We start from the raw sequence: 24577 nt of genomic DNA on the forward strand, positions 1-24577 counted from the left end.
TACGGTTTTACCCCTACATTAAATTTTAAATGTTATAAACTATTTAATAAATTAAATAGTAAATAGTAAATCATCATATTAGTACATGAATCAACCACCATTAAATCTCTTGAATATGTATCTTTGTATTCATTCCATGCTGGAGTAAATTCATTAATATTTTGTCTTGTTCATCTTTCAATTGAAAATATGAATGGTTATGTTTGTCCTTCACAAAAAGAAAAAAAAACCATAAATATCTATATTATATTTTTTATATATATAAATATTTGCATTAATGTGAAGTACATTATATAAATTTTATATGTACTTAATATATGTAACTCCCACTAATAATTATATTCACTATGTTTTTTACTCCCACCTCTCATCCATGATCTCAAATGGATTAATATCATATTCATGACAACTATTTGTGTTCCTTAATTATATCCTATAAATAGAGACATTTGACACAATATAGTACACACTTAAAACAGTTGAAAAAAATTTATGAGAAAATCTCTATGTTCTCTTCTCTTCTCTCTTTTTATTTGTTTTGTCAAATGTTTATGTTTCTTGTTTATTTAATTATATTGTTTTGTTATTATTATTGAGAATTTACAGTGGTTTGTTATTTTTTATACATTAGCCTAGCATGTAGTATTTTAGTACCCCCATTTGAATATTATATTTGTACAATAATTAGTTATTTTTACTTTATGCATTTTTAATCAATTTAATAGTTGAGGATGTATTTTTTTAATTAGAAAGATATATGTACTTACTGTTGTAAAAATGATGGGTTTTTTTTAGTAAATACCAATAGATTTGAAGGGAATAAAATACGTCATTTGCAATACAAAATTTATATGAAGTATTTTGGATAAACGTGCAACGCACGTTTTTATAACTAGTTATTAATACATTTACAACTCTAACCAACTATCAAACAAATCTTTAGAGATCTATATTCTCAAATTTACCATTTCTAGGTTGACAAATTAAGAATTAGGTATCATAGGTCATGATTCCAACTAATCAAGATGAATCATCATGCTTTTCCTAATTCCAATCATCTTAGGTTTGGCTCTCTCACTTCACTTGTCTTTCTTCTTTTTTTAAAAAAGGATCAACTTAATTTCACAATAAAAGAAATTATATTTTGTCCTTGCCAACCTATATATATGTTATTACAAGGAATGACATGAATTGCAGAGGGTACATAAGTTAATTTATGGATTTTCTTATCGAAAGAATGAGAGGAAGTATGTTTCCGCAGAAAATTATTGGGGATGTCAAGGAATGTAGTACATTGGGTTAGGAAGTTTGAATGAGCGATTAGATGCAGAAGAGCCCAACAAATCACTCCACTGATCTCCAGAGTTGCCCACTATTCTGAACCCCTCTTCTACCATCTCATTCCTTTTCTCTGATTTATAAATTGTGGCTGATTTCCCATGATCCTCTGATCCCCTGCATAACATCATCATTAACAAACATTAGAATTTTTGGTGTCACCTTAGCCAAGGATATAGTATTAGAGCTTACATTGACAAGTTCTTAGAAGATGAAGGGGAGGAAACGCTAAGATTACTACTTTTAAGGCACCAATGATCAATGTTGAATCTCCTTGAGCAGGTTCTACAATTGCTCTAGGTTGTAGGTTGGTTATTGGACATACTTGAACCTTTTTGAATGCCCTGGTTAGATATCCTGATTTTGCACTAGGAAAGGAACAGTGCACATGCTCACATTATTATTGTGTTCCACATGGAAAACGTACAAACAACTAATCACTGCAGGATTGTACACATTATTACTGAAAATAGTCCCACATGCCCAAGCCTCTTTCCCATACCCAGGCAGACATCTACAATATTTATTCACAACGATTAGCATCCAAACCCCAAGATCGAAGTGAATCACTACTACTTGTTCTCAAGACTTTGGCATCTAAACATAGCAGAAAGAGAAGGAAAATATGCATGCTAAAATGTTTATCTTCACTTTGCATTCTCACAGTTGCACTAACAAGTGTTGAGTAATTTAAAAGTGCCAAAATGGATGAATTTGGGTATTAGTAAATTTTCTTATTTCAAAAGCACATACATAAAACAAATGTGATTCCTAATGACTACACTAAATATATGTCAACGTTTTTTATTTGTTGTTGGAAAAACTCAAGAATGAGGATTACATATATCAAGCTCAAAACTAGAGAAAATCTAAATGAAAAAATCAATAGAGTAGGTTTCATTATAAGAATGGAAATTTACTCCTTTTATTTTTTATTACTTAGAGACCAGCTAGTGACAAAGTAATGTAATCCTTTTTCTAAAAAACTTACATTGATAATTAACGACTAAACAAGTATTAAAAAAATGGTACAACTCAATCCTATTTGACAATAAAACAAACAAAAACAACCATAAAACAAAACAAGCAGAATTTTAAACATGGTAGAAATTCTTGTATACAGTACAAAACTAAGGGACAACAATAAACTACTAGGAGTAATAAATTTGATTAAGAAACTTACAAATGGACAAGATGAAACATACCATGCACCCACCCTGTCCCATTTAAAATTTTCAAAAATTGAGGTTTTCCCTGTCTTGCCCCTCTGCCCCACTGCAATCTGCAGATTGTCGATGTAGTATGCAATATGGTAAACTTAGTCAATTAAAACACAAAACTAAATATATTTTCTATAGGTTCACCTAGATGAATAATATGCATTTTGATTTAGAAATCCAGAGTCTCTTTTCCATTTTGAAGTCATGGAGACAAGTTGCAGATATCAAAAGATCACATGCTCATAACTACAGAATGAAGCACTATGTATAAGAGTTTTTTCCCCCACTTTTCTACCTCTTTCTGGTTTTATTTCATCATATTCCTTCTAATAATATTCTGATGTTTTTGCTCATCTAGTTGATAAACTGCCATTACATTATATGGAAAATACTCCACTTGTTACTCCCTTAGAGGAAGTCTCATGCAGATTACTATAACTTCTTTAAATACTTGCCCCTATTAGCTTTTATACTCAAATACTTTTACCTGGAAAAGAATTTCCATATGCACAGAAATACAGACGAAAAGATACACAGCAATGATTTAGGTGTATCAAGAAGCAAAGCTCTTCTACACATGCTACTCAAGATCTAAAACTATCTGATTTTATTGGTTTAAAACCTTACTCTCCATGGATTATTATCTCTGTTTCTGTTTTAATCTTGGTTTAGCAATAGACACAGGGGCGTATCTATGTGCATCCGGAAGCAGCACCCCGTGGTCTCGGTTGAAAATTTGTATATTTGTATATATATTTATAAGGAAAGTATAAATATTAAACGTGGCACTCTTAGAAATAATGAATCTTGTGGTGCCAGTGGTTAAAGCTCAAGTTTACCATCGTAGAGATGCAAGTTTGAGCCTTGCTATGGAGTATATTTTCTTAAAACTTTTTTTTACGATGTAAGATATCATTAGCGAATTTATTATAAAAGGAATTGTGAATAAGTAGATTAATAAAATCTTAACTAAACCAATAGAAGAAGTCTAAATTTTGTATGCAAATTTGCTAATAAATATTAAATATTTTCTTACTCGTAGGTTACTGTTCAAAATAATGTGACACCCAAAATTCAAAATTCTGAATCCGCCTCTCATTATAAACATGTCTTGCTATCCTTGATAAAGGAGATGTATCAAATATTACATCACCAACTATAAAAAAAAATGGCATTCTTTAGCATACTAGTTATGGAGAATACCGACATCTAAGATGGAAATGAAATATTGATGCAATTTGAACGTGAGCTCTTATAGTCTTAGCACCTCTAGATTAACTAGTTATCGTCTAGGTAAAGCTACCTTTCTATAGACCAAGTAGGGTTAATCAAAATAGTAGCCATGTCGAATCCAATTTTCATCTGTTGACTGATGAATAAACTTGAATTCTGAGGTCAGAGAATATAATATATGCAGCCATAACTTTAAGCAACAACTAAGCATGAGAATGATGCAAAAACAATTACTTGTTTGAGTTAATGGTGTAGTATTCATCAGACTTTCCTCGAACTAATTTATTCTTAAGAAAGAGCAATTTGATTCTTCACAAGTTAATAAGGTCTTGATTTATAGTTTTAAAGTATCTCTAATTTGTATGAATTTAGTCAAATAATGAAATGGAACTGAATAGATACGTATCCAAGATTCAATCTTACTGTTTGATATCTCAAAGGTGTAACTCACCTGAGTATGAGCTTGTCCCAATCCTGAAACCCAGCATTCATCAAATTCTCCACAGTAACTATTCTGTGTCTTTCGCTGCGCCCAGTCAACAAGAAAACTTTGAATCCTATCCTCATAACATCTTGATAAACCTTCAAACTAGACCCAATTGCTGGCGCCACTCCCTTCTCAACCCATTTATCGAATTCCACACTATCAAAAACCTCCAACCTACAAATAACTTATCACAAAAATCAACCAGTAGATACAGAGTGAACAATGCTCAAAAAGCTCAAGTATAACTTCAAGTATAATAAACAAACACCCAGGACGTGAACAAGTATATATGTTCCTTGAGGGGCATACAAACACTTAATACATGAACAATCCACATGATAACTAGTGTGTATTCAATTAAATAACACTAGAGTTATTATTACACGAACAAAATGATTTAATTAAACAATATTAAGGTTAAAAGATCAAATCTTTACAAAAAAAATAAACTCAAGCTCAATAATTGAAGAACTAACCGGGGGAGGGGTATAAGAAAATTATATACAAAAATTTAAGCGTTAGAATTTGAGAAAGACAAAGTTAAAGACTTAAAAATTTAACAAAATATTTAGATTTTATTGATAGAATAATATATAAATAATTATAAGTTCAGTTTGATTATTTTTGTTTTTTTTTAGTAAAACTAAAACAAACCAAAATATTAATTAGTTTCAAAATTTAAAATTAAATTAAATATCAATTTTTTTAATTAATTTAATTCAAATTATGATTTAATTTGATTTTTTAACCATAACCATAAACATCATACCCATAACCATGTTGGGAATAATAGGGTAGATTGGAAAGCAAAGTCTCATCAACATCAAAAATCCAGACATCTTTTCCATCTTCCCCCAATTTCATGCTTTGTGCATAGGCTCCAGCTTCATTGGAAACTCTATCAATCTCCATGTCATAAGCCCCACCAGTAATATATTGTCTCACGTAATCAGCACATTTCTCTGGAATTGTCTTCCATGGGGTTAAATTATTAGCCTCCACAGCAAACCTCCAACTTGTACACTCTAACAGAAGCTCCTCACTGCTTTCCTTCAATTGGGGTTCATTATTTTCAGAAAATTCAACAATCAATGGCCTATCAACCACATGGGTATTGAAATTTTCATTTGCGAAGGCGAAAATAAACAGAATCAAGAAAATGGAAATTACCAAAATTATTCTCATTTGGAATTCCTTATAGGATTAGGGGATTGTGCTTAAAAGGGTATATATACAGAAAGAAGAGATGCTTGATGGGGTTTCGAGTTTTGCAGAGATTCTTTACTTTTCTTCTTCTTCTTTTTTCCCGTTTTACCAAGTAAAATGAAATGTGAAGATAATAGTTAAGCTGCGATTTTCGATGCAGATGGGGAAAAAAAGGAAGAAGATAGACAAAAGAAGGACAAATCAGAAAAGAGCAAGGAAGAAAGCAATGGAGTCAATGGAGAGGAAAATGCAGAGAATATGTCATAAGGCGCATAAGACGTGGGTGCTGGCAGGCCAATCACATTGCTTCATTCGTTATGATTGGGCGCACGCATTCTTATGTTTGCCTACAATTCAAACTCTTTCTGTTACCTTTTTCAATCCAAAAACAAAGGGAGGGAGTTATCAAATCATCTTATTTTAAAAATAGTAAACACTTACAAACATAATCAGACAAAATAACTAATCTTTGGTTAATGACATAACATACTATAATTTGAGTTTGTATATATGTATCTCATGTGACTATTAAGTATTTATACAAATAATACTTTCAATTGAATTAATAATAGATGCGGTAATTTCGAAAAAAATCTCACAAATATTAAATTAAATTGTATTTGTATCGATTGATTTTCTATTTGTATTTTTGTATTTTAAAATTAGACTAAGATTTGATTGATTTGTATTTGTATTTTTTGATTTTCTGTTTGTATTTTTTGTATTTCAATTTAAATTTGTTGATTTAGAGATTAAAATTTTTTTTTGGTGTGATTTATATTTGTATATGTTAAATTTTTTGATATATCTAGTTAAATGAAATTGTATTTCAGCGTTTGTTTATATATATAGTTTTTTCTTATATTTATTTTTATAATTTATAACATTTAACACGTGACAATTTGAGATTGTACGTAATCACTTCTCTCCTTAAAATTGGAATCGACCGAAAAAGAAGGTAATAATATTACTTCCAAGTTGTTAGGGTGTCATAGCCCCCTCCCTTCAAAGTTTAAGTGTTTTTTAAAAAACAATACTAATTTAGAGGGGGGCATGTATTCTCTCTATTTTTTATTCCTTAAATGACTAGAGCTTTGAATTGCAATGAAGAAAATATAATGATGGGTAAATTTAATAATATTTGAAATTTATGGTCTAGAATATTTTTTGATTATTTGGGTAACTAAAAATTATTTCATTAAGATAAAAGGAATATTTTAAAATTTAAATTATTTCTAATTACAGAAATGTGATATTTTTTCAGAGACGAATTAAAAATAAAAGTGTGTCACATAAATTGGAGCAGAGGGAGTAATAAATTATATACTTCCCCCCTTTACTTTTACTTGTTCAATTTACAAAAAGAAAAAAATAAAAGATAATTCTTCACTTATGGCTCATTTGATTTGTATACGAGATATGACGGGTTGTTATTCTAGAATGATTTTTATTGAATGTATAGTTTGTTGTATTCAACATAACATGTATTGCATAATTTCTAAGAATAAGTTATTTGTTTACAAAAATATCCTGCATAAGTGTAAATGATATGAATAGTAATTTATAAAAAGAATTTTCAGGGGTAGTTTTGCATTTTAACTAATTTATCTCGAGATAAGTTATCCCAGGATTATTATTCCACCAAAAAAAGAGATAAATTATTTCAATACTAATAATTAATCCTAAGATAAGTTATCTCATACATTGTATCCAAACATGGAATTAATTCCTAATTTATCCTCATTATTAACCATAGTCATTTACAATTTCCAAAACATTGAGTTTTCTTTATTAAAAGGTTAATATAGTAAAATTGTTATTTATATATTGCTCCTCAAGTTAATACTTAACAAGTAAAAGTAAAATGAACGGAGGGCTTGATTAAAAAAATGTTACTCTTCTGCCCCACATTACTTGTCCATTAATAAAAATAATTGTCTCAAGTTATTTGTCAATTTACAAATCAATATATAATTAATATTTTTTTTAAAAAAAGAGGCCATTTCACCCTTGAATCAATTCTTTTGTAAGTATAAATATTATAAAGTTCTTGTTACACGCAAAAAATAGGCTAATTCCCCCATCATTACTCTTGATATTGATGAATAAGACACGCATGGAGTGTATTAAAACAAATTAAAAGGTAAATTAGTAAAACTGCTATTTTTATTTATGATTTTTTAGAGGATGTGTTAAAAGACAAATGGATAAGTAATATGAAATGAAGGGAATAACATCAATTATGATCAAAACCTAATGAATGAACTTACCTAAATCAAGATTAGAATATCTTAAATGTCATTTACAATCATCTTATTATTATGATAAAATAATGTTGCAGTTCGACTTTATGTTATTACTTAACTTTATCCTGATTATTAGCCAATAGACACTAAACACGAGAGAATCTAAACTTATGATCTTGCCTTAAGGTTTAATTTGGTGGAAAATAAGATATTGTGAATACACTTGGGATAGCAAGATAAAAACAGAGTAAATTAGTACTGAGAATTTGTCGTCATTCATTTAAAGTAACATCAAATTATGGTTCAAATAGTAAAGGTAGCAGTTTTGGGCTAGGAAAACAATAACGACTTCTCTTCAATGTGAGTTTAGCAAAATACACATTTACTGTTGACAACAGCAGTATACTCAGTTCTCTTTCCTTTTCAACAAAATTGCCTCCCATCTAGAGGAGAAAAAGAGGTAAGGCCACACCATGTATATACAAGAGCCGATTCCTTCTATCCTAGAAATGTTTTAATAACCAGCTACAAAACTATTTCCAACATTCTCAGATTTTCGAGCTCTGTGCACAACTCTCAAGTAGGGAAAATATGGTATCATCCCACGATGAGTGTCCAGTCCTGTCCAAGTGCTTTATATGTGCCCTGATATCTCAGTATGCAGGACTAGGAAAGGCAGAATGCTGCAACCTGCTCATTACCTTTCAAAACAAGAAGGCAAAATCCCTGCGCTGCACACCCTTGAGGGAGAGGCTTCTATAGATTTTCACAATCAAGTTCAGATTAATGAGTTCAGAGATATTGCCGTAAGCTTTCACCACTCATGGATTCCATCTCCTTGAGAATTTCTTGTGCAAGACACTTGACAGGAAGCTCAACATCTTCAAGCAGTTCCCCAAGGAAGGGAATGGTCTCGGCCAATAACACCAGATATTCTTCTTTCAGATTCTCCACCATATACTTCACAATTCTCAACCCCAAAATTCGAGAGCGCAACTTCTCACTACGAGTTTGCATCAGCACCTGTATAGATAGTGTGAACAGTCAACATCTCTCTTTCGAAAAATTATATGGTTTTTGAAACACATCAAAAGAGCAAATGAATGATCTTATCAGGACAAGACATAGGTAGCAGGGTTTTGCATAAAAGACATGTATATTGATAAACGCCACAAAAAAATACCATTTCATGAATTTATCCAATTTGGCAAGGCCACAACTAGTAATGAATCAGGTGCAATGAAGAAGAGAATTTGATGATTAAACAGAACTGAGAAACTATACCTAAAATCTTGCCAGGATGAGCAGGTGCACTCAAATTTATGAGCTAATTCCCACGACATAGAAGCATGGGTTTAATTTGCCCTTCATATTGTATTTAGTATTATTCTCAAATGCGACAAATGAAATAACCAAATGTAGAATAAGATTTTGGATGCAATTAGTTCAAATGAATTATATCTTATAGCAGCCCAACTGACATGATACAACCCGCTTAGCTCAGCAGAATTCATTAAAAGAAGTACCGAATTGATCTCAGGTATCAGCTGGAGAGGACAACAAGAAATCAAATACAGAATCTATAGTTCGTCTCATTCTTCTCAACAGAGAGATTCTGGGGGAGTCATTATGGTAGGAGCTTATACAAATAAATATACATGAAACATATTTAATCCCAGGAATTCATCCACTGTGATCATAAAACTGAAGATAATAGTAAGCAATAAACGTTGTAAAAGTAAATTAAGTAGTCACCTCATGGTTTAGCGGCTTCCAGAGGAGGTCAGAACCAGCAGTTACAGCCATCCGACCAACACATGTAACTAATAAATCATCAACTTCTTCCACTGATGGCACATTGGGATATTGCATCAGGGCAGCTGGTGGGTCTGTTACAAGCTGTGACACTATCGGTTTTAAAAGAACCTAATGAAGCACGAAGAATGTCAGTCGAATGAGGGAACTACAAAACAGTTGGAAATACTTATGGCACTTTCATCTGTACAGATACAAGAACCTTACTTCTGCTCATACAACCTTTATTGAGTACAACACACCTTTTACACCTTATATGACCAATCACATTTTCAATTAATTGTATGCACAGCAACTTGTATTCAGCAAAATCATAAATCAAAATTAAGACAAACAATATTAAAAAGGGCAGCCCGGTGCACTAAAGCTCCCACTATGCGCATGGTCCGGGGAAGGGCCCGACCACAAGGGTCTATTGTACGCAGCCTTAACTTTACCAGCAAACAATATTGGAAGAAACAATTAACCACTGACATCACCCAACTAAAGTACCTACTCCGACATTTACGATAAACCTCTGTTTCAGATAAAATTTGTAACAGACAGGAGATGCTCATGAACCCCACCCACCCTAACCCCCACACACGAAAAAAGGATCAAAACTTGTAGAACTTTAAGATAACATATCCCTAAGTTCACATATCAAGATTCATTGTTGAGTAAGAAAAAAATAACATGATATGAGATAGGATTTGTTAAGATATGATGTATTTAAACTACATAATATTTACTTAGCTTATTAGGCACAGAAAATGATTATGTGCCATTTTTGTATGTAACCCAACACCTATTCCTGAACACTATTAACCAAGTCAACAAGAATTCTTCCCTTGTACTTCTTTTTGGATGACTAAGAAACCCATCCAGACCTCACATGGCGCAGGGCTCGAAGGTGCGACTCAAGTCACGAGTCCCTCAACCTTTGCCACTTTAACTAAACACGGGAGAATTCTTCTCCTATACTTTTTCGCATGGTATCAAAACCTCTACAATCTTAGTAAAGACTAAAAGATAGCTTCCGGGCAGCATCAAACTGACACTAGTTTTTTCTTCCTTTCTTTTCAAGCAACCTAATGTCGCTCATCTCTTCGGTGACCATATGGGCTCCACTCTATGATGATTCACGTCTCTTCTTATCCGGTGACCAGAGAAGTCCCTCTCCACAATGACCTACACCTTCCTCTACACATGGAATGTTTGTTCATTGTTCCACCAATTCAAGCTACAATGATCATTTATTGCTGGGATATTTTCAACACTACACCTGTTTTTGGGTGACAGAGGTCAGAGAATAGATTTTGGTCCAATAATGTATATATATTGGACATTTTGAGGCAATAATAGATCCTGGAAAGCAATTCTGATTGGTCAATAAAAATGATTTCAATGCTATTGCATTTTTTGTTTTTTATGAGAATGTGCAAGAAGCACAATCTTCTATTGTGCAGTTGGTCACTTAAAAAATTCAACAGCGTTTTCATTTTAGTGGTTCTACTCTATTTCAACACTGTATTTTTTATGTTTACAAAATAAGCAAAACTCAAATGAGATTTCTCACATTGAGTTTGAGACACTTGTTGAACGTTAGAGAAGAGGAAAGGGCTAATATCAACAGAAGACATATTTAAGGGTCATGCCTGCAAAAGTCACCAGCCTTGGATCTAGTACGAGTAATATCAATCTAGTTAGTTCTAAGCATATATATGCAGAAGACTTCAATATACCAATGCAGGAATAAACTAGAATTTCCAATACACATTCCATATGACGAAAAGGTGTCCTTGACACATTGCAAAAATTCAGTGGGAGATTCAAAACTAGCTCAATTTCAAACTCTGCAAAATGTTGGACATGACATTAATTTAGTTCTCATTCCCAAGTTGACCTTATCAGATTCCCTTTGCCAATGGCGTATACAGCATTTTGTAAGCGGTGTTGAAATTAAAAGAAATGAACAAATAAATAAATCACTAGGATGATATCATACTATAAAATTAGGTCTTGAGCCTAACTCACACCCCAAAATCTAGCTCAAAGGGAGGAGGATTGCCCAAGCCTTACAAAGAGACCACCCATCTTATTAATCACCGAGATATGGGACTTTTTCGTTCTATAATACCCCACCTCACACCCAGAATCTAGCTTAAAGGGAGGAGGATTGCCCAAGCCTTACAAAGAGACCACCCATCTTATTAATCACCGAGATATAGGACTTTTTCGTTCTATAATACCCCACCTCACACCCAGGGCTGGACATCTGGTGTGTGGGCAAATTTAATATGGGGGCCTTAACATCGGGTGAGATGGATCCGTCTCTAATACCATTAAAATTACGTCTTGAGCCCAACTCACGCCCCAAAAGTTAGCTCAGAGGAAGAAGGATTAACCAAGCCTTATAAGGAGACCACTCATCTCATTAACCACCGATGTGGGACTTCTGTCATCTTTAACACATACTTCAGTGGTGGTTGTGTATGTGGAGGGGATCAAGTACACTACTATAACACTTCTCGACGAATTTTCATTTTTTGAAATGTATCAACAGACTCATTAGAATATATTACTAAGATTTTTCCTATGTAAGACACCAGACCACAGGTAAAAAACTCATCAACAGTGAATAATTTCAAGAAATTCAAACTAAAAAGAGCAAGAACGAAAAAAAATATTAAGGGAATTAACAAATAAAAGAGTAGCACATAGTACATTTGATCTCCTACAAATGCAAATTATAGAAAAGTTAGGACTACTGAAATTGGTAAATGAAGATTTTTTGAAATTAGGGTTTTAAGTTTTGATTGAATAATCCAACAATAGAACGGCTTAAAATTGTTACTGTTCCCAGGTTCTGATTTGATTGATAAGGGTCACAGCTCTTTTACATATTGCAGAAATCTAAACCAAACGGATCTTTGCTTAGTTGGATGAGTTTCTTCTTTTTGAAGGAGAAGTCAAGGGATCAAGTCTTGTTGCCATCAGTAGTTTGATGACACTAAGAGTTTAAAACCAAGATTTGGTCAGGGGGTTTCGATTCTGCAACAGCGATAGGATTATTTGAGCGCTTCACCAGTGAGCTAACAAAATCCTGTCGCGAAGTGGTGTCATTTCTTTTTTATTTATCTTATATTATGTTCTGCATATTATTTACCTTCATATAAGTGAATATTTTCCAGACCAAGCGGTGTCGACACCGCTTGGATTTACGTGTGTCCACCCCTACCCTACGCACCTGACTAAATCCTCATAAAACAAAGCAATCATGTGATAAGGCAGATTGAAGGCACTGTTTTTAATTCGGCATAGAAAGTCGATCGGGTTGTATTAAGCAAGCAACAGACAATTAAGAATGAGCTATCCATACTCCAACAATAAGTGAATCTAGCTTACAAATACCAAACCAAGGGATAATCTATCAACATTAGTGGCATTAATGTGTTGAATAAGGAAGTACTTTGCAACAGAAAACAAACTTATTCATTGAGGTTCCCCCTACACAAACATATAGGCAGACAATGAAACAGATGGAAAATGGCAAAAGAAGAATATCACGTATTATCAAGAATGAAAAACTACTTGTGTTACCAGCTTGAACAGTAAATGCAGAAAATGATTTAGTGAGCTTCTCAAATATGCAAATTAATAGAGAAAGGCGTAGATAGTAAAACTTGCCTGGAAATTTGCTGAGTCTAGAAACTTCAGGGTCCCAGTGTCATACAGGAAAGATTTATGAAGGGAGGACAAAATCAAAGCTCTCAGATGCCACAAACCGATGGACAAACCACAATCGCTATCCTTCTTCTTGCTGTTACTTTCCTGAAGCTTCACCTTTTTCTTCTTGTGCTTTAGAGCCAATTCCGCACCTTCAGCATCCACGAGATGTCTCACACAGCCATCAAGCAAGTGCTTGAAGTTTGGTACAAACAACGACCTGAGGCGAAACATAAATATTAATACTCTAGCTCTCTCAGAAATATTCCAGCAAATAAGTATCACTTTAAGAGTGCTGTTGCAATAATCTCAAACTTTTCCTAAAATAATAAGCATCAGTTTATAAGAGTACTGTTGCAATAATTCCTTCTTTTTTTTTGGAGATAGTCGCTCAACCAGAAAAGATTCATATAGAAGCCAAGATGATATAATAAACAAGGAGTTCCATGCCTATTGCCATAGGTGCCTCAGAGAGGGAACTAGTGCAATGAAAAGAAAGGAAAAGAAACACAGAAGAGTGAAGATTCATAAAAACAACTTTTGCATGGATGAATGCCTAATGATGGCAGAGTTCTCCTAGGCATCATAAGCTTGTGGTGGGCAGTCAAAAACAAACTGAACCTTGTAGTCCGTAAGCTAAAACTACTATTTCAGGTATCAGTCTCAGTTTGTAGAAGACCTCTTCTATGAGTTGCTGAAATTTCTGAGCCTACTACCGAAATCTAAGCAAAAGCCAGCTTCACCTCTCAAAACGTACTACAGAGAGAGAGAGAGGGGGGGGGGAGTGAGTATGGTAGGAATAGGAATGTGTGATATGCCAAACGCCTCCACTGAATGTTGCGGTGTCACACTGTGACCTTCACTATCTGGTCCCAGATATTTCAATCATTCCATCAAAGTCTTTATCCACATGAGATCTACTTGCAAAATTGTACTGGCTGTGTCTCATAACTATATCAATTACAAGAATACGTGAGAATGGATATCATAAAAAAACAAAGATGCTGATGACTCACCTTTGGCTGTCAGCTAGACTGCTAACCAAGCCATAGAAGGCAATAGATCGGTCTATACTTTTGGTCCCCACATTTTCATTTTCTTCAACAAGTGACTCTGACCATTCAATACTCCTCATGAAAAGAGGTTTGAACATTTTCTCTGTAAGTTTCATGGTAAGCGCCACCACAGTATTGATGACATTCTTCTCAACAGCATCAACATTTTTAACAGCAGCAGGGTGCTGACGTCGCAGGTCAAGACCTTGTAAGCATACGTCGAAAATTCTTACATGATAGGCACCAACCGATGATCTATCCATAGCAGCCACAAGGTTCTGTATCATTTCAAAAGCAGCCGATACACTAGAATCCCCACACGTAATTGCATCAGAATATAACCTCAGCAATGGAGAAAGTAAAAGACGAACCTGCTCAATCAAGGAGTAGGAGGAGTTCATAGTAACATTCAAAGTACTGCACATATAAATTATACCATACGAAGAAATGCACTAGATGAAACTTACAGGGACTCTTTCAGTGATTAGCTTTCGTACAGAATCAGCTTTCAGCTTCAGTTTTAGTTCTGACGTGGAAGTGTACTGAGGCTTCAATAACATAAGTTCCAAAATATCACCAAGATATGGATTTAAAAAGCCACCAAGCTTGTTTACAACTGCCTCTAGGGTGAGCAAAATAGACATTAAGACAGAATCATTCTGAATTGATGAAACTATGGAAGCATCACCATCAGTTTGCTTGGTTTCTGCTGTTACAGTTGACAAAGCATTGAGAGATTGCCTAATCATGCCTTCCATGACAAAAGGCAGCTGAGGGAGCGCCTTTGGCCCTAGCACATTAATCAAGGCACCAGCTGTACGAAGGCAACTAGAAGAAAGGGCAGAATTGTCCGTACAGATGCTTTTACTAACAGAATCTAAGCACACACTAAATACTGAATTATCTGAAGGAAACCTGTTTGCCAAAACTTCCAGTGTTGACACTGCTGCCAGTTTCAAAGAACTACTTGATTCACTCTGTGAATTAACTAATTTTAATATCTCAAGACACAAGGTGTCCAGGGATTGCAAAGAATTCTCGTTCAGATGAAACCACGAACTTCTTGAACTCAAAGCTGGACCCTTTTTTTCATGCGTTAAGCCAACAAGACCATTATCCTTCACTGTCTCCGACAAAGTTCCAAGAGCCTGTTTATAAAAGACAGAGATCATAAAAGACAAAAACAGTATCACCACAATAAAACTGAAATAACACCAAAATAGATTAACAGGAAAAATTCCAACAAGATCCCTTTCACATGCCACATGCTCACACCCATTTTTTACAAAGAATAAAAGTGCATCAATTAGACTGTTTCCAACAGGAAATAGGCCCAAATGCTGAAATTGTTTTAAATTTAGTCACATAAGAGAAGAAAAAAGAATTGACAAAACAGTTTTCTCAATGCACCATGTAAGACATGTAAGGTGCCTAAGCTCCCAATGATAGCAGGTGTCACAAGTGTAAATAATGCTTTCTGAATAACAATGACAAGGATAAGTGTCTACATTACCTTCCTTCTCACACATTTATCCGCATGACCCAGCAATTGAACGATTGCTTTGAAGTATACAGAGGGTGTAAGTCGTTTCGTAACCGCACTTAAAACAGTATTCATATATTCCTTTAGCTCCTTCCGGAAAACAGAAAGAACACCTATCTGTTTTCTTTTTGAGTCAACAAGTTGGAGATGACAAACAATTTCCTTCATGATTAACCCAACTGTCAGCTGCACCAGCAATAAAATTAAATGGGTTAAAGAAAAGAATTATGCAAATGCACAAGAAAAAACAGCAGTAAAAGTTGTCATGCTGTTTAAATGATCAATTGTCAGTACAGAAGGCACTTTATCACAGTAAAAGCTGAGTCACTGCAATCATACATCTAAAGAAACCTAGAATTTAGTCATCATTTCAGAAGCTTGGTTTAAAAGACAAATCTGAAGGACCCAATTAGGGGAAAAAAACTCAAGAATATTATTAGGTTAGAACATAAGGCATGGCATCATGCAAAGAAAAACTCCAACTATGGAAAGCAACAACAAGAGCAGTCCATTTATGTCACAATAACAAACAGAAAAAGACAAGTAACTTCAAGTATTTATATTTATTACTATATAGCCAAGCACAAGTAAGAAACATTGTGGTTTTGTAGAAAAGCTTTAAAGGCACTCCTAAAATTTCTGGATTCCTCCATGCTTTGCTGGATGTTAGATCAAGATCTCAAATGAAATTTGAAAAAGTTATCATAGGATGGTAAGCAAGATCATAAAACAATGATCTGCATATGAACCCAAAATAATTTATTACAAGGATACCAAAGGAAAGAGACGGCCATTGGACAGAAAAAAATATCCATTTGCATACAAACCCGAAAAAATTTATTGCATGAATACAAGAAGAATCATTCCTCGCTACATTAAAAAAAAAGAATCATTCCTCACATTATGAAGCACTCGTGTGCTATTCATCTTGCAAGAGATCAGGATGACTATCATACATTTACCAAACAGTAGTGCAAAAGAAATTACAACGGAAACAAACCTGAATGTTGTCTGAATCTTCCCCTGAATCCAGCTTAAAAGCAATTTCAGGATCTTGGAGTTTGTTTGAGATGAAATGCATTGCAACTAGCTGCTCCATGAAGAGTGTTGCATCACTGTCACTAACTACTATTCGCTGAAGAAGCATCAAAATTGAGGGAAGCCATACTGTACACGAATATTTCTCCAACAAATCTACAGCGAATAAATATTCCCACTGCGTATTTATGAGGGAAATTGAGTAACTGAAAGACGGATCACTTCTGTCACACAAGGAGGAGCAGTTTCGCGCAACTAGCGAACGAAATATGAGGTAAAGCAATGATCCTAAACTAACACTTTCACCCAGATGCCTGCAAAAGAAGTGTATTAAAGAAAAATGATGCAGGCAGAGAACATATTACAGCTCAAAATTTGAATTCTATACCTCAAAACGTGCACAATCATTGAAATCCTCCGGTGTTCTGACACCTGAGGCAGAATACTTACAAAGATCTGGAAAAGTAAAGATTTACAGCATCAGTACGAAGTTCCATGAGTTATGGAATCTATCTGTGGATGCTGCCCATATATTTTATATTATTTTGTTTTTGTAAAGGGATGCTGCCCATATTACCTGAAGCAACGTGTCAGCACTTTCAGTTTTAGACAACCAACATGGTACAACCGCAGATATGAGGTCCTCAAATACATGTTGAAAATTGCTGTCCCACTGTAGAGAGAGAACTTAAGGATGTAAAATCTCTCAGTAGAGATGACATAAATATACACACACTCAACACCATAAATGCAGTGTTCAATTTTACAATTGTTGAACTTCTAGTTTCAACTACAGATTCAACATGCAGACTGATATGTGACATGGTGTTCAACTCTCATTAGTCAAATTTGAAGCATAAATTCAAAACAGTTATCGCAACACAGGAGTACTGAAATAGAACAGAGGGGCAAAAGAAAATGGAAAAAATTCACATGATCAAAGAAAGACCTGATTAACAGCAGATTCCCCAATGACAACAAGAATTTCCAAGATATGGTCTAAAACTTCATCTGGCTTAGCTCTGGAAATAGCAGATAACAATGAGAAAATTTGATTGCGTGTGACCATATTGGTTGAAGAACGGGCACATTTAATGAGGAGTTCCACATCAAAGTTCACAGAAATTTTATCCTGACAAAATGCACAAGTAAATGTGAATAAGGAAACCCAAAGCAACTCTGTAGAACACCAGTTAGACAAAAAGGGCCCCTAATAAAACCTCAGGTGTGACACTAGCAGTAATGTCTTCCAAGATAAGGAGCAACTCTTGTTGGATGTGAACGGCAGCATCAGCAATGATTTGAGAGTTTTCAGATGAAGCATGATAATGTAAATCGCCCTGGTTGGCAGCCAGATGAATCCACTCATTATCAATGAAGGCATTTTGAAGAAGCTTGAACAAGGGACAAATGAGAGAAGCTCTACAAAATGATTGATTGATATCATCAATAGTAAAACAAGGGTATCTATAATCATAGGTTAGTCACATTGCAGCACTTCTCGTGGACAAGTCAATAAGATGATAGCATGACAAGCCAACTGACCTGTTCTCCATGTCTTTCTTCAACAGCAACACATCAAGCAGAGAACCAACAAAAGCAACAACGTTTCCACCTCCCGGAATAATATCAAGGCAAACATCACGTTTATTGCAGGCACTTCCTTTCTTTCTTTTCTTTTCATGCCTTGACCCAATTGACCAAACTTTCTGCTCACAAATGAACTCAAGTATCCGACTAACAATCGAGCAAGTGATCTGGAAGAAGAATTCAGTCAGTCCCCACTAGCTACTCAGTGCATTGCATTGTGAAGGAAAACTAATCAGATACTGAATTATACAATTTTGAAGTGCTCCGGATAGTCTAACCAGGCAGTGGCCAACAAAGTCCTAGCACAATACAAGGATACTAGAGACACGACTCATCGTAAATCAAGTCAGACAAAAGTAACATCTACTTGCAGAAAGAAATCTATCTGGGTGTACAACTAGTATGTTATGTTGTTCTTGTCCATAAAATATTTTGAAATACAAGATCACGAAACAAAAAAACCAGCATCAAGTAAGCATCTGCATCTTTTAGCTAAATACGATTTCAAATTTTAGCAAAAATACAAATCACCCTCACATAGTAAAATGACGCAAATTATATTGTGTGCGCAAAAGAAGAAGAAGAAGAAGAAGAAAGGTCCAGCATGAGTACAAGATGACTTAGCACCAATATAACTCACAAGAGAGTAACGGGGTGGATTAATAACTCCAGCAAGGGTGGCTCCTGTTATTAATAAACTTAAGGATATGAAAGTTTGGAACTATAACACATAATGAGCCATAAATTTGCTAGATGTTATACATCGACGATAATGCAATGGCAAAGCTGTGAACATTGTCATCAAATTCTGATGTACAGCTTTAGAAGAAAAGACATAAATATCAACAGCAAATATAAAATTAATATACACCTCTCCTACGAGCTACACAAATGGTCTAATCCTCACGCAGTATAGAAAGTCATTCTCATTTAGTCCCCATTGCAAAGCAATTTTAAACCACAAAGATGCCAGATAGACTACTGTCTGAGATTATTCAATAGACAAAATATCTTTGAACTATTATAGCCTGTCATCCATCCAAACACAACACATTCTTGTGGAAATTATTCACCTCTATAACATCTTCTCTTACCTCCACCAAATCCCAAAATCTTTTACACGAATTATGACAATCATAAACCAAATTTAATTAATGGCATCAGCAATATTGTGGTATGTATTCTTCAGTTTAGCATACGGACAAGGGAGTGCATTATTCAACTCAAACCAACAGTAACTGAAATTTCAGTTAATATGGTTCATTATTTTGGTTTTAGTTTATTTAAGGTTCTTTGAGCAAACATTCCCGCCTTCTGCTACATTTCACTGCTGGTGTTAACATTCTTTTTTGACAAAGGTAACAGGTTTGTATCTTAATCTTCAGCACTAAAGGCTGGAATCCCAAATTTACACCATAGAGCTACATACAATTGAGTAGAGACTCAACAAACTAAAATACAGGGAAAGTCTATCTTACGATTCTACTTCATCTTACAAAGAACCTAGAATATCTATAATAGCTACAGGATCATCTATATACTAGAACTGCACCAATAGCAAAAAGTGATAATGCAGTTCATTTTAATCCGATGTAAAGGACTGCTAATGCTCTCAAAACATCTCCATATGGTCCACCAAATCACTGCTGGGACAATTCTCCATCTGCTTTTGTCTGTACAACCTCTACCCTTATTGTTCCAGCTTTCAAGAGCCTGACCTGCCCTTTCTGGCATAGTCCACCTTATGCCCCCTGAAGCAGGTAAACAGGTTCCAAAGTTGCCTAACCACCCTGCAGTCAAGAAATAGATGGTTGATTGTCTCTGCTTGTTGCTCACAAAAAAAAACATCTTGGACACATGTATTCCCCTCTTCATGAGATTCTCCTGAGTTAGTGTTGCACCTTTCACTACCAACCAATTAAAACTGCCACCTTGTATGGATTAAAACCGTCACCTTGGATGGATTTTTAACTTTCCATATAAGCTTCCAAGTCAAACATCTGATATGAGTCCCTATCTGGTTTAGATTCTTGCAGGCAGAGCTAATTGTGGAAATACCTTTGCTATGACAAATCCACCCTGAGAGTGTCTTCACCCTCCTTCCATCCTCCAAATTGGTCTAGGGTGCCATAAAATTCAGCCAGTCTATCAACCTCCCAGTCTTGCATCACCCTTCTGTATGTTAAGTTCCATCCATGAATGGAACCGGACTTCTTTCACAGTGGCGTTCTGTTGCTGATTCAACAGATAGATGTCTGGAAAAAGCTGCTTGAGGCTGCCATTTCCTAACCAGTTATCATCCCAAAACAAAATCTTCCTTCCATTGTTTACATTGAATCTAGTGCTTTCAAAGAAGCTATGCCACAAATTTCTGATGAATCTCCACAAGCTGATACCATAGACAGAAGTCACTTCCTTAGTTTTCCAGTAGCCTATCTTCTCATACTTGGCCTGAATCACTCGAACCCATAGAAACTGCTCCTCTTTAGGAAATCTCCACAACCAATTCATCATTAGGCTTTTGTTCTGTTCCCTCAAATTTCTAATGCCTAACCCACCTTGTTTCTTTGACAGAACTATAGTCTTCCATTTGACCAAATGGAATCCTTTGTTCTTATCTCTCCATTCCACAAAAAATTCCACCTTAAAGGACAAGTCTTTCTTCCACCCCTGCTAGGAGAAGAAAAACTGACGTCAGGCATGTTGGCAAAGCATCTAAGACTGAGTTGATTAAGACTAATCTTCCACCTCTGGACAAGTACCGTGCTTTCCATCTAGACAATCTTCTTTCACATCTCTCCATCACCCCATTCCATATCTCTTTGGATTTGCTTTTGGCTCCCAAAGGCATCCCTAAAAGCCTGTTTGGATTGGCTTTTCAGTTTTGACTTATAAGCCAAAAGTCATAAGTTAGAAATTCTAACTTATGGCTTTTGGCTTATTTTTATCATTTTAGCTTAAAACGAAGTGCTTGTAAGCACTTTTTCAACTTACCTAAACACTATAAAACTGCTTAAAGGCTATTTTAGGTGAAAAGCACTTAAAATAAGCCAATCCAAACAGGCCCTAAATATAATATTGGCAGCTGACCTATTTCTCCTCCCAAGATCTCTGTCAGTTGTTGTATTATGGCTTTCGGCTTATTTTTGTCATTTTAGCTTAAAACTAAGTGCTTGTAAGCACTTTTCAACTTACCCAAATACTACAAAACTGTTTAAAGGCTATTTTAGGTGAAAAGCACTTAAAATAAGCCAATCCAAACAGGCTCTAAATATAATATTTGCAGCTAACCTATTTCTCCTCCCAAGATCTCCGTCAATTGTTGTATTATGTTCACCTAATTAATTAGAAAAGTATGACTTTTCCACCGATTGATATGGAGCCCTGAAGTTGCTTCAAACAAAATGAGTACCACTCTTAAGATGGTAAGTTGGCTTTCTTCAGCATCACAAAAGATGATAGTATCATCTTCATATTGGAGATGTGTGACTTCCAATCTCTGGTTCCTCTCCTATGCTACATTGAAACCCCTTATCCACCCATTGATATGATCAGTCTTTAGGATAATATTCAGGCCTTCCTTCACTAGTATGAATCAAAAAGGTGAGAGAGGGTCACCTTGCCTCAATCCTTTGTTTGAGGGGAAGAAACCTTCAGGAGATCAATTTATCAATATTGTGAATCTAACTGTGCTTATGCAAAATTGTATCCATCTGATCCATTCCAATCCAAAACCCATCCTAAGCATGATTTCAAGTAAAAAAACTAACAAACATGATCATACGCTTTTTGTATGTCCAATTTGCACATGACTCCGGGGACTTGTCCCTTCACTCTTGAGTCTAGACACTCGTTAGCAATTAAGATTGCATCAGTGATTTGCTTTCCTCTCAGGAAGGCCATTTGTTAAGTATCTACTAGCTTGTGCATCACATTCTTCAATCTTTCTGTGAGAATCTTGGCTATCAACTTGTAAACGCTACAAATTAAACTGATTGGTCTGAAGTCTCTCAATTTCTTAGCACCACTCTTTTTTTGGGACAAGAGCTATATATGTTGCATTGAATCTCTTTTCAAAGAACTCATGAGAATGAAAGTTCTGCATAGTTGCCATCAAATCCCCCTTCACTATCTCCCAGCATTTAATTAAAAAAACCATAGTGCATCCATCTTGGCCTGGTGCTTTGTCTACAGCACAAGCTTTTAAGTCCGAGTAAGACCTCTTCTTCAAAAGGCTTCTGTAGTTCTTGTTGGTGGTGTTAACATTCTCCTCTCCCCTCATTTTGCCTGTCTCTAGCTGGCATTGCTCAATGGAGAGATGAAGAATCTACTTTCCATTTTGTCTTCGTTTGCTTATTGATGCCTTATTACATTCTATAAAATGGTTCACTATTTTCCTTATTGTTCAGCTTTAACTCGTTCATATAATTCTCACACTGATTTACTTTTTTCCCCTCGCAATCGCAGAGGAATATTTTTTCCTTACTTTGCAGCTGAAGGTATAAATAAAATCAGTGGATTCAGTGATGTAATAATCACTCACAAAGTTGGTGCTTCTATCACTAGCATCGAGAGGAGAAAAAATTCTTACTTTGCAGCTGAAGGTAAAAATAAAATCAGTGGATTCAGTGGTGTAATAATCATTCACAAAGTTAGTTCTTCTAAGTTTTATTACTAGCATCGGCCAACTGCCTTTCTTTGCTAGAAGTTTCATTCTACTTCACAAATAATTGCACATCTGATATTGAGTACTTCAACTATCATGTTGTTGTCTTCACAGCGCTTGGTGTCTAATCTTTTGCTTTATATAAGCTCAGTTTACCCACAATATCCTCAGGCTCAGCGTCTGATGTCATCTTTCTGATTTTTGGCATAATTGTTGGTTTCAAGTTCACATGCACAAAAAAAGACTCTAGACCAGCTCTTTTTTTGGAGGAATGATTCCCTTGCCCAAGAACAGCATTGTGTACTATTCCTCCCCACTAAAAGAGGGTTTTGGAGAGTACAAGGTTTAAAAAAGAATCCAGAAAATTATATCTTCGATGTCCACCAGGTAAGTAAACAGTGTGAATTCTCTTTACCATAAGACAATGATTTTATGTACTTGAAAGATATTTTCAACTTTAAGCAAGAATACAATGGGAAACTGAATCAAGAAAAACTGAACCAAACACCGACAACAAATAAACTGGACCGAGTACCAAAAACCGAACCGACTGAGTGAACACTCCAATACATTCACAATCTAGAAAGAGATGTGAATTTGTTTAACTACCTCCCTAGAGTACATGATACACAACTTAGGGCTAATGGACATATATGGTTTAACTCAACTGCAATAGGTGTTAAGTCTAGCATAAGCTAGAGCATAAAGACTATATGAAAGCCTTAAATTTTTGCAGGTTCCAGATCAAAGCGGAATGCACTCTAGCATTATTGGAATGATCTGCACGTGAACGCATGGAAAGATTCCCAAGTCAATTTTTTATTACTGCAAACATTCTCACCTATGTGTTTTGGATACAACCAACTAACTTGTCACGTATGACGTATGTACTTCAGATTAGATATAGACACACAGCATAAAGAGCGAGTATGTGTGTAGGCTAAAGAATGATTTCCAACTCAGAGAACACTCTAGACACAATTTTTCTCATTTCAAAGAGCTATATTAGTTTCGCATAGACTTCTTAACAAATACATGTACATTGGTGCCAGATATTCTGGAACTTGGAACATGCTTAGACAGTGAACAATCACTGCAAATCAGATGAGGAGAAAGTTGGTAACATACATTAATGCGAAGCAGGGCTTCTCTTGTAGCTTTTTGTATATCCCCATTGGTACTGCGAAACAAGAGCACAAGATGCCGAAAGACAAGATCCTGAAAGTTCAAACCATGATCAATGACATCGACAAATACAAGTTTTCAGGAAAAATACTTAGTTAAAAGAAGATATTCAAGTTCATGCACTCTACTCTCAGAAAGAAGAATGAGAATAGCAGCAAAAGTAATCAAAGAAGTCTAGATAACATTCATATCAAAAAAAGAAGTTCAGATGGTATGACGAATGAAGCATCCAAATATTAAGAGATTG

The 24577-nt window shown here is 35.0% G+C and overlaps 2 protein-coding genes across 3 annotated transcripts in view; both read right to left on the reverse strand.

The window, feature by feature from the left end:
* Positions 1 to 1120: 1120 nt before the first annotated feature.
* Positions 1121 to 5787, reverse strand: LOC129896885 (acid phosphatase 1-like). Its single transcript, XM_055972869.1, has 3 exons — positions 5048 to 5787; positions 4243 to 4452; positions 1121 to 1455 (listed from the first exon to the last, which is right to left on the reverse strand). Exons 1-3 carry the CDS (start codon positions 5461 to 5463, stop codon positions 1278 to 1280), a joined length of 804 nt encoding a protein of 267 aa, XP_055828844.1. The 5' UTR covers positions 5464 to 5787; the 3' UTR covers positions 1121 to 1277.
* Positions 5788 to 8064: 2277 nt separating this feature from the next.
* LOC129896511 (uncharacterized protein At3g06530-like) overlaps positions 8065 to 24577 on the reverse strand; it is a 37150-nt gene continuing 20637 nt past the window's right edge. For both annotated transcript variants that reach the window (XM_055972431.1, XM_055972430.1), the window contains exons 27-39: positions 24274 to 24363; positions 18435 to 18646; positions 18110 to 18311; positions 17839 to 18021; positions 17467 to 17562; positions 17278 to 17345; positions 16852 to 17203; positions 15822 to 16037; positions 14776 to 15456; positions 14270 to 14679; positions 13215 to 13473; positions 9486 to 9656; positions 8065 to 8753 (exon numbers count right to left, since the gene is read on the reverse strand). In XM_055972431.1, the coding sequence (XP_055828406.1) occupies positions 8523 to 8753; positions 9486 to 9656; positions 13215 to 13473; positions 14270 to 14679; positions 14776 to 15456; positions 15822 to 16037; positions 16852 to 17203; positions 17278 to 17345; positions 17467 to 17562; positions 17839 to 18021; positions 18110 to 18311; positions 18435 to 18646; positions 24274 to 24363 (3171 nt within the window). In that variant the 3' untranslated portion in view covers positions 8065 to 8522. The remainder of the gene's footprint in view (positions 8754 to 9485; positions 9657 to 13214; positions 13474 to 14269; positions 14680 to 14775; positions 15457 to 15821; positions 16038 to 16851; positions 17204 to 17277; positions 17346 to 17466; positions 17563 to 17838; positions 18022 to 18109; positions 18312 to 18434; positions 18647 to 24273; positions 24364 to 24577) is intronic.

Source organism: Solanum dulcamara, chromosome 7 (assembly GCF_947179165.1).
Source record: "Solanum dulcamara chromosome 7, daSolDulc1.2, whole genome shotgun sequence".
NCBI classification, from domain to species: Eukaryota; Viridiplantae; Streptophyta; class Magnoliopsida; order Solanales; family Solanaceae; genus Solanum; species Solanum dulcamara.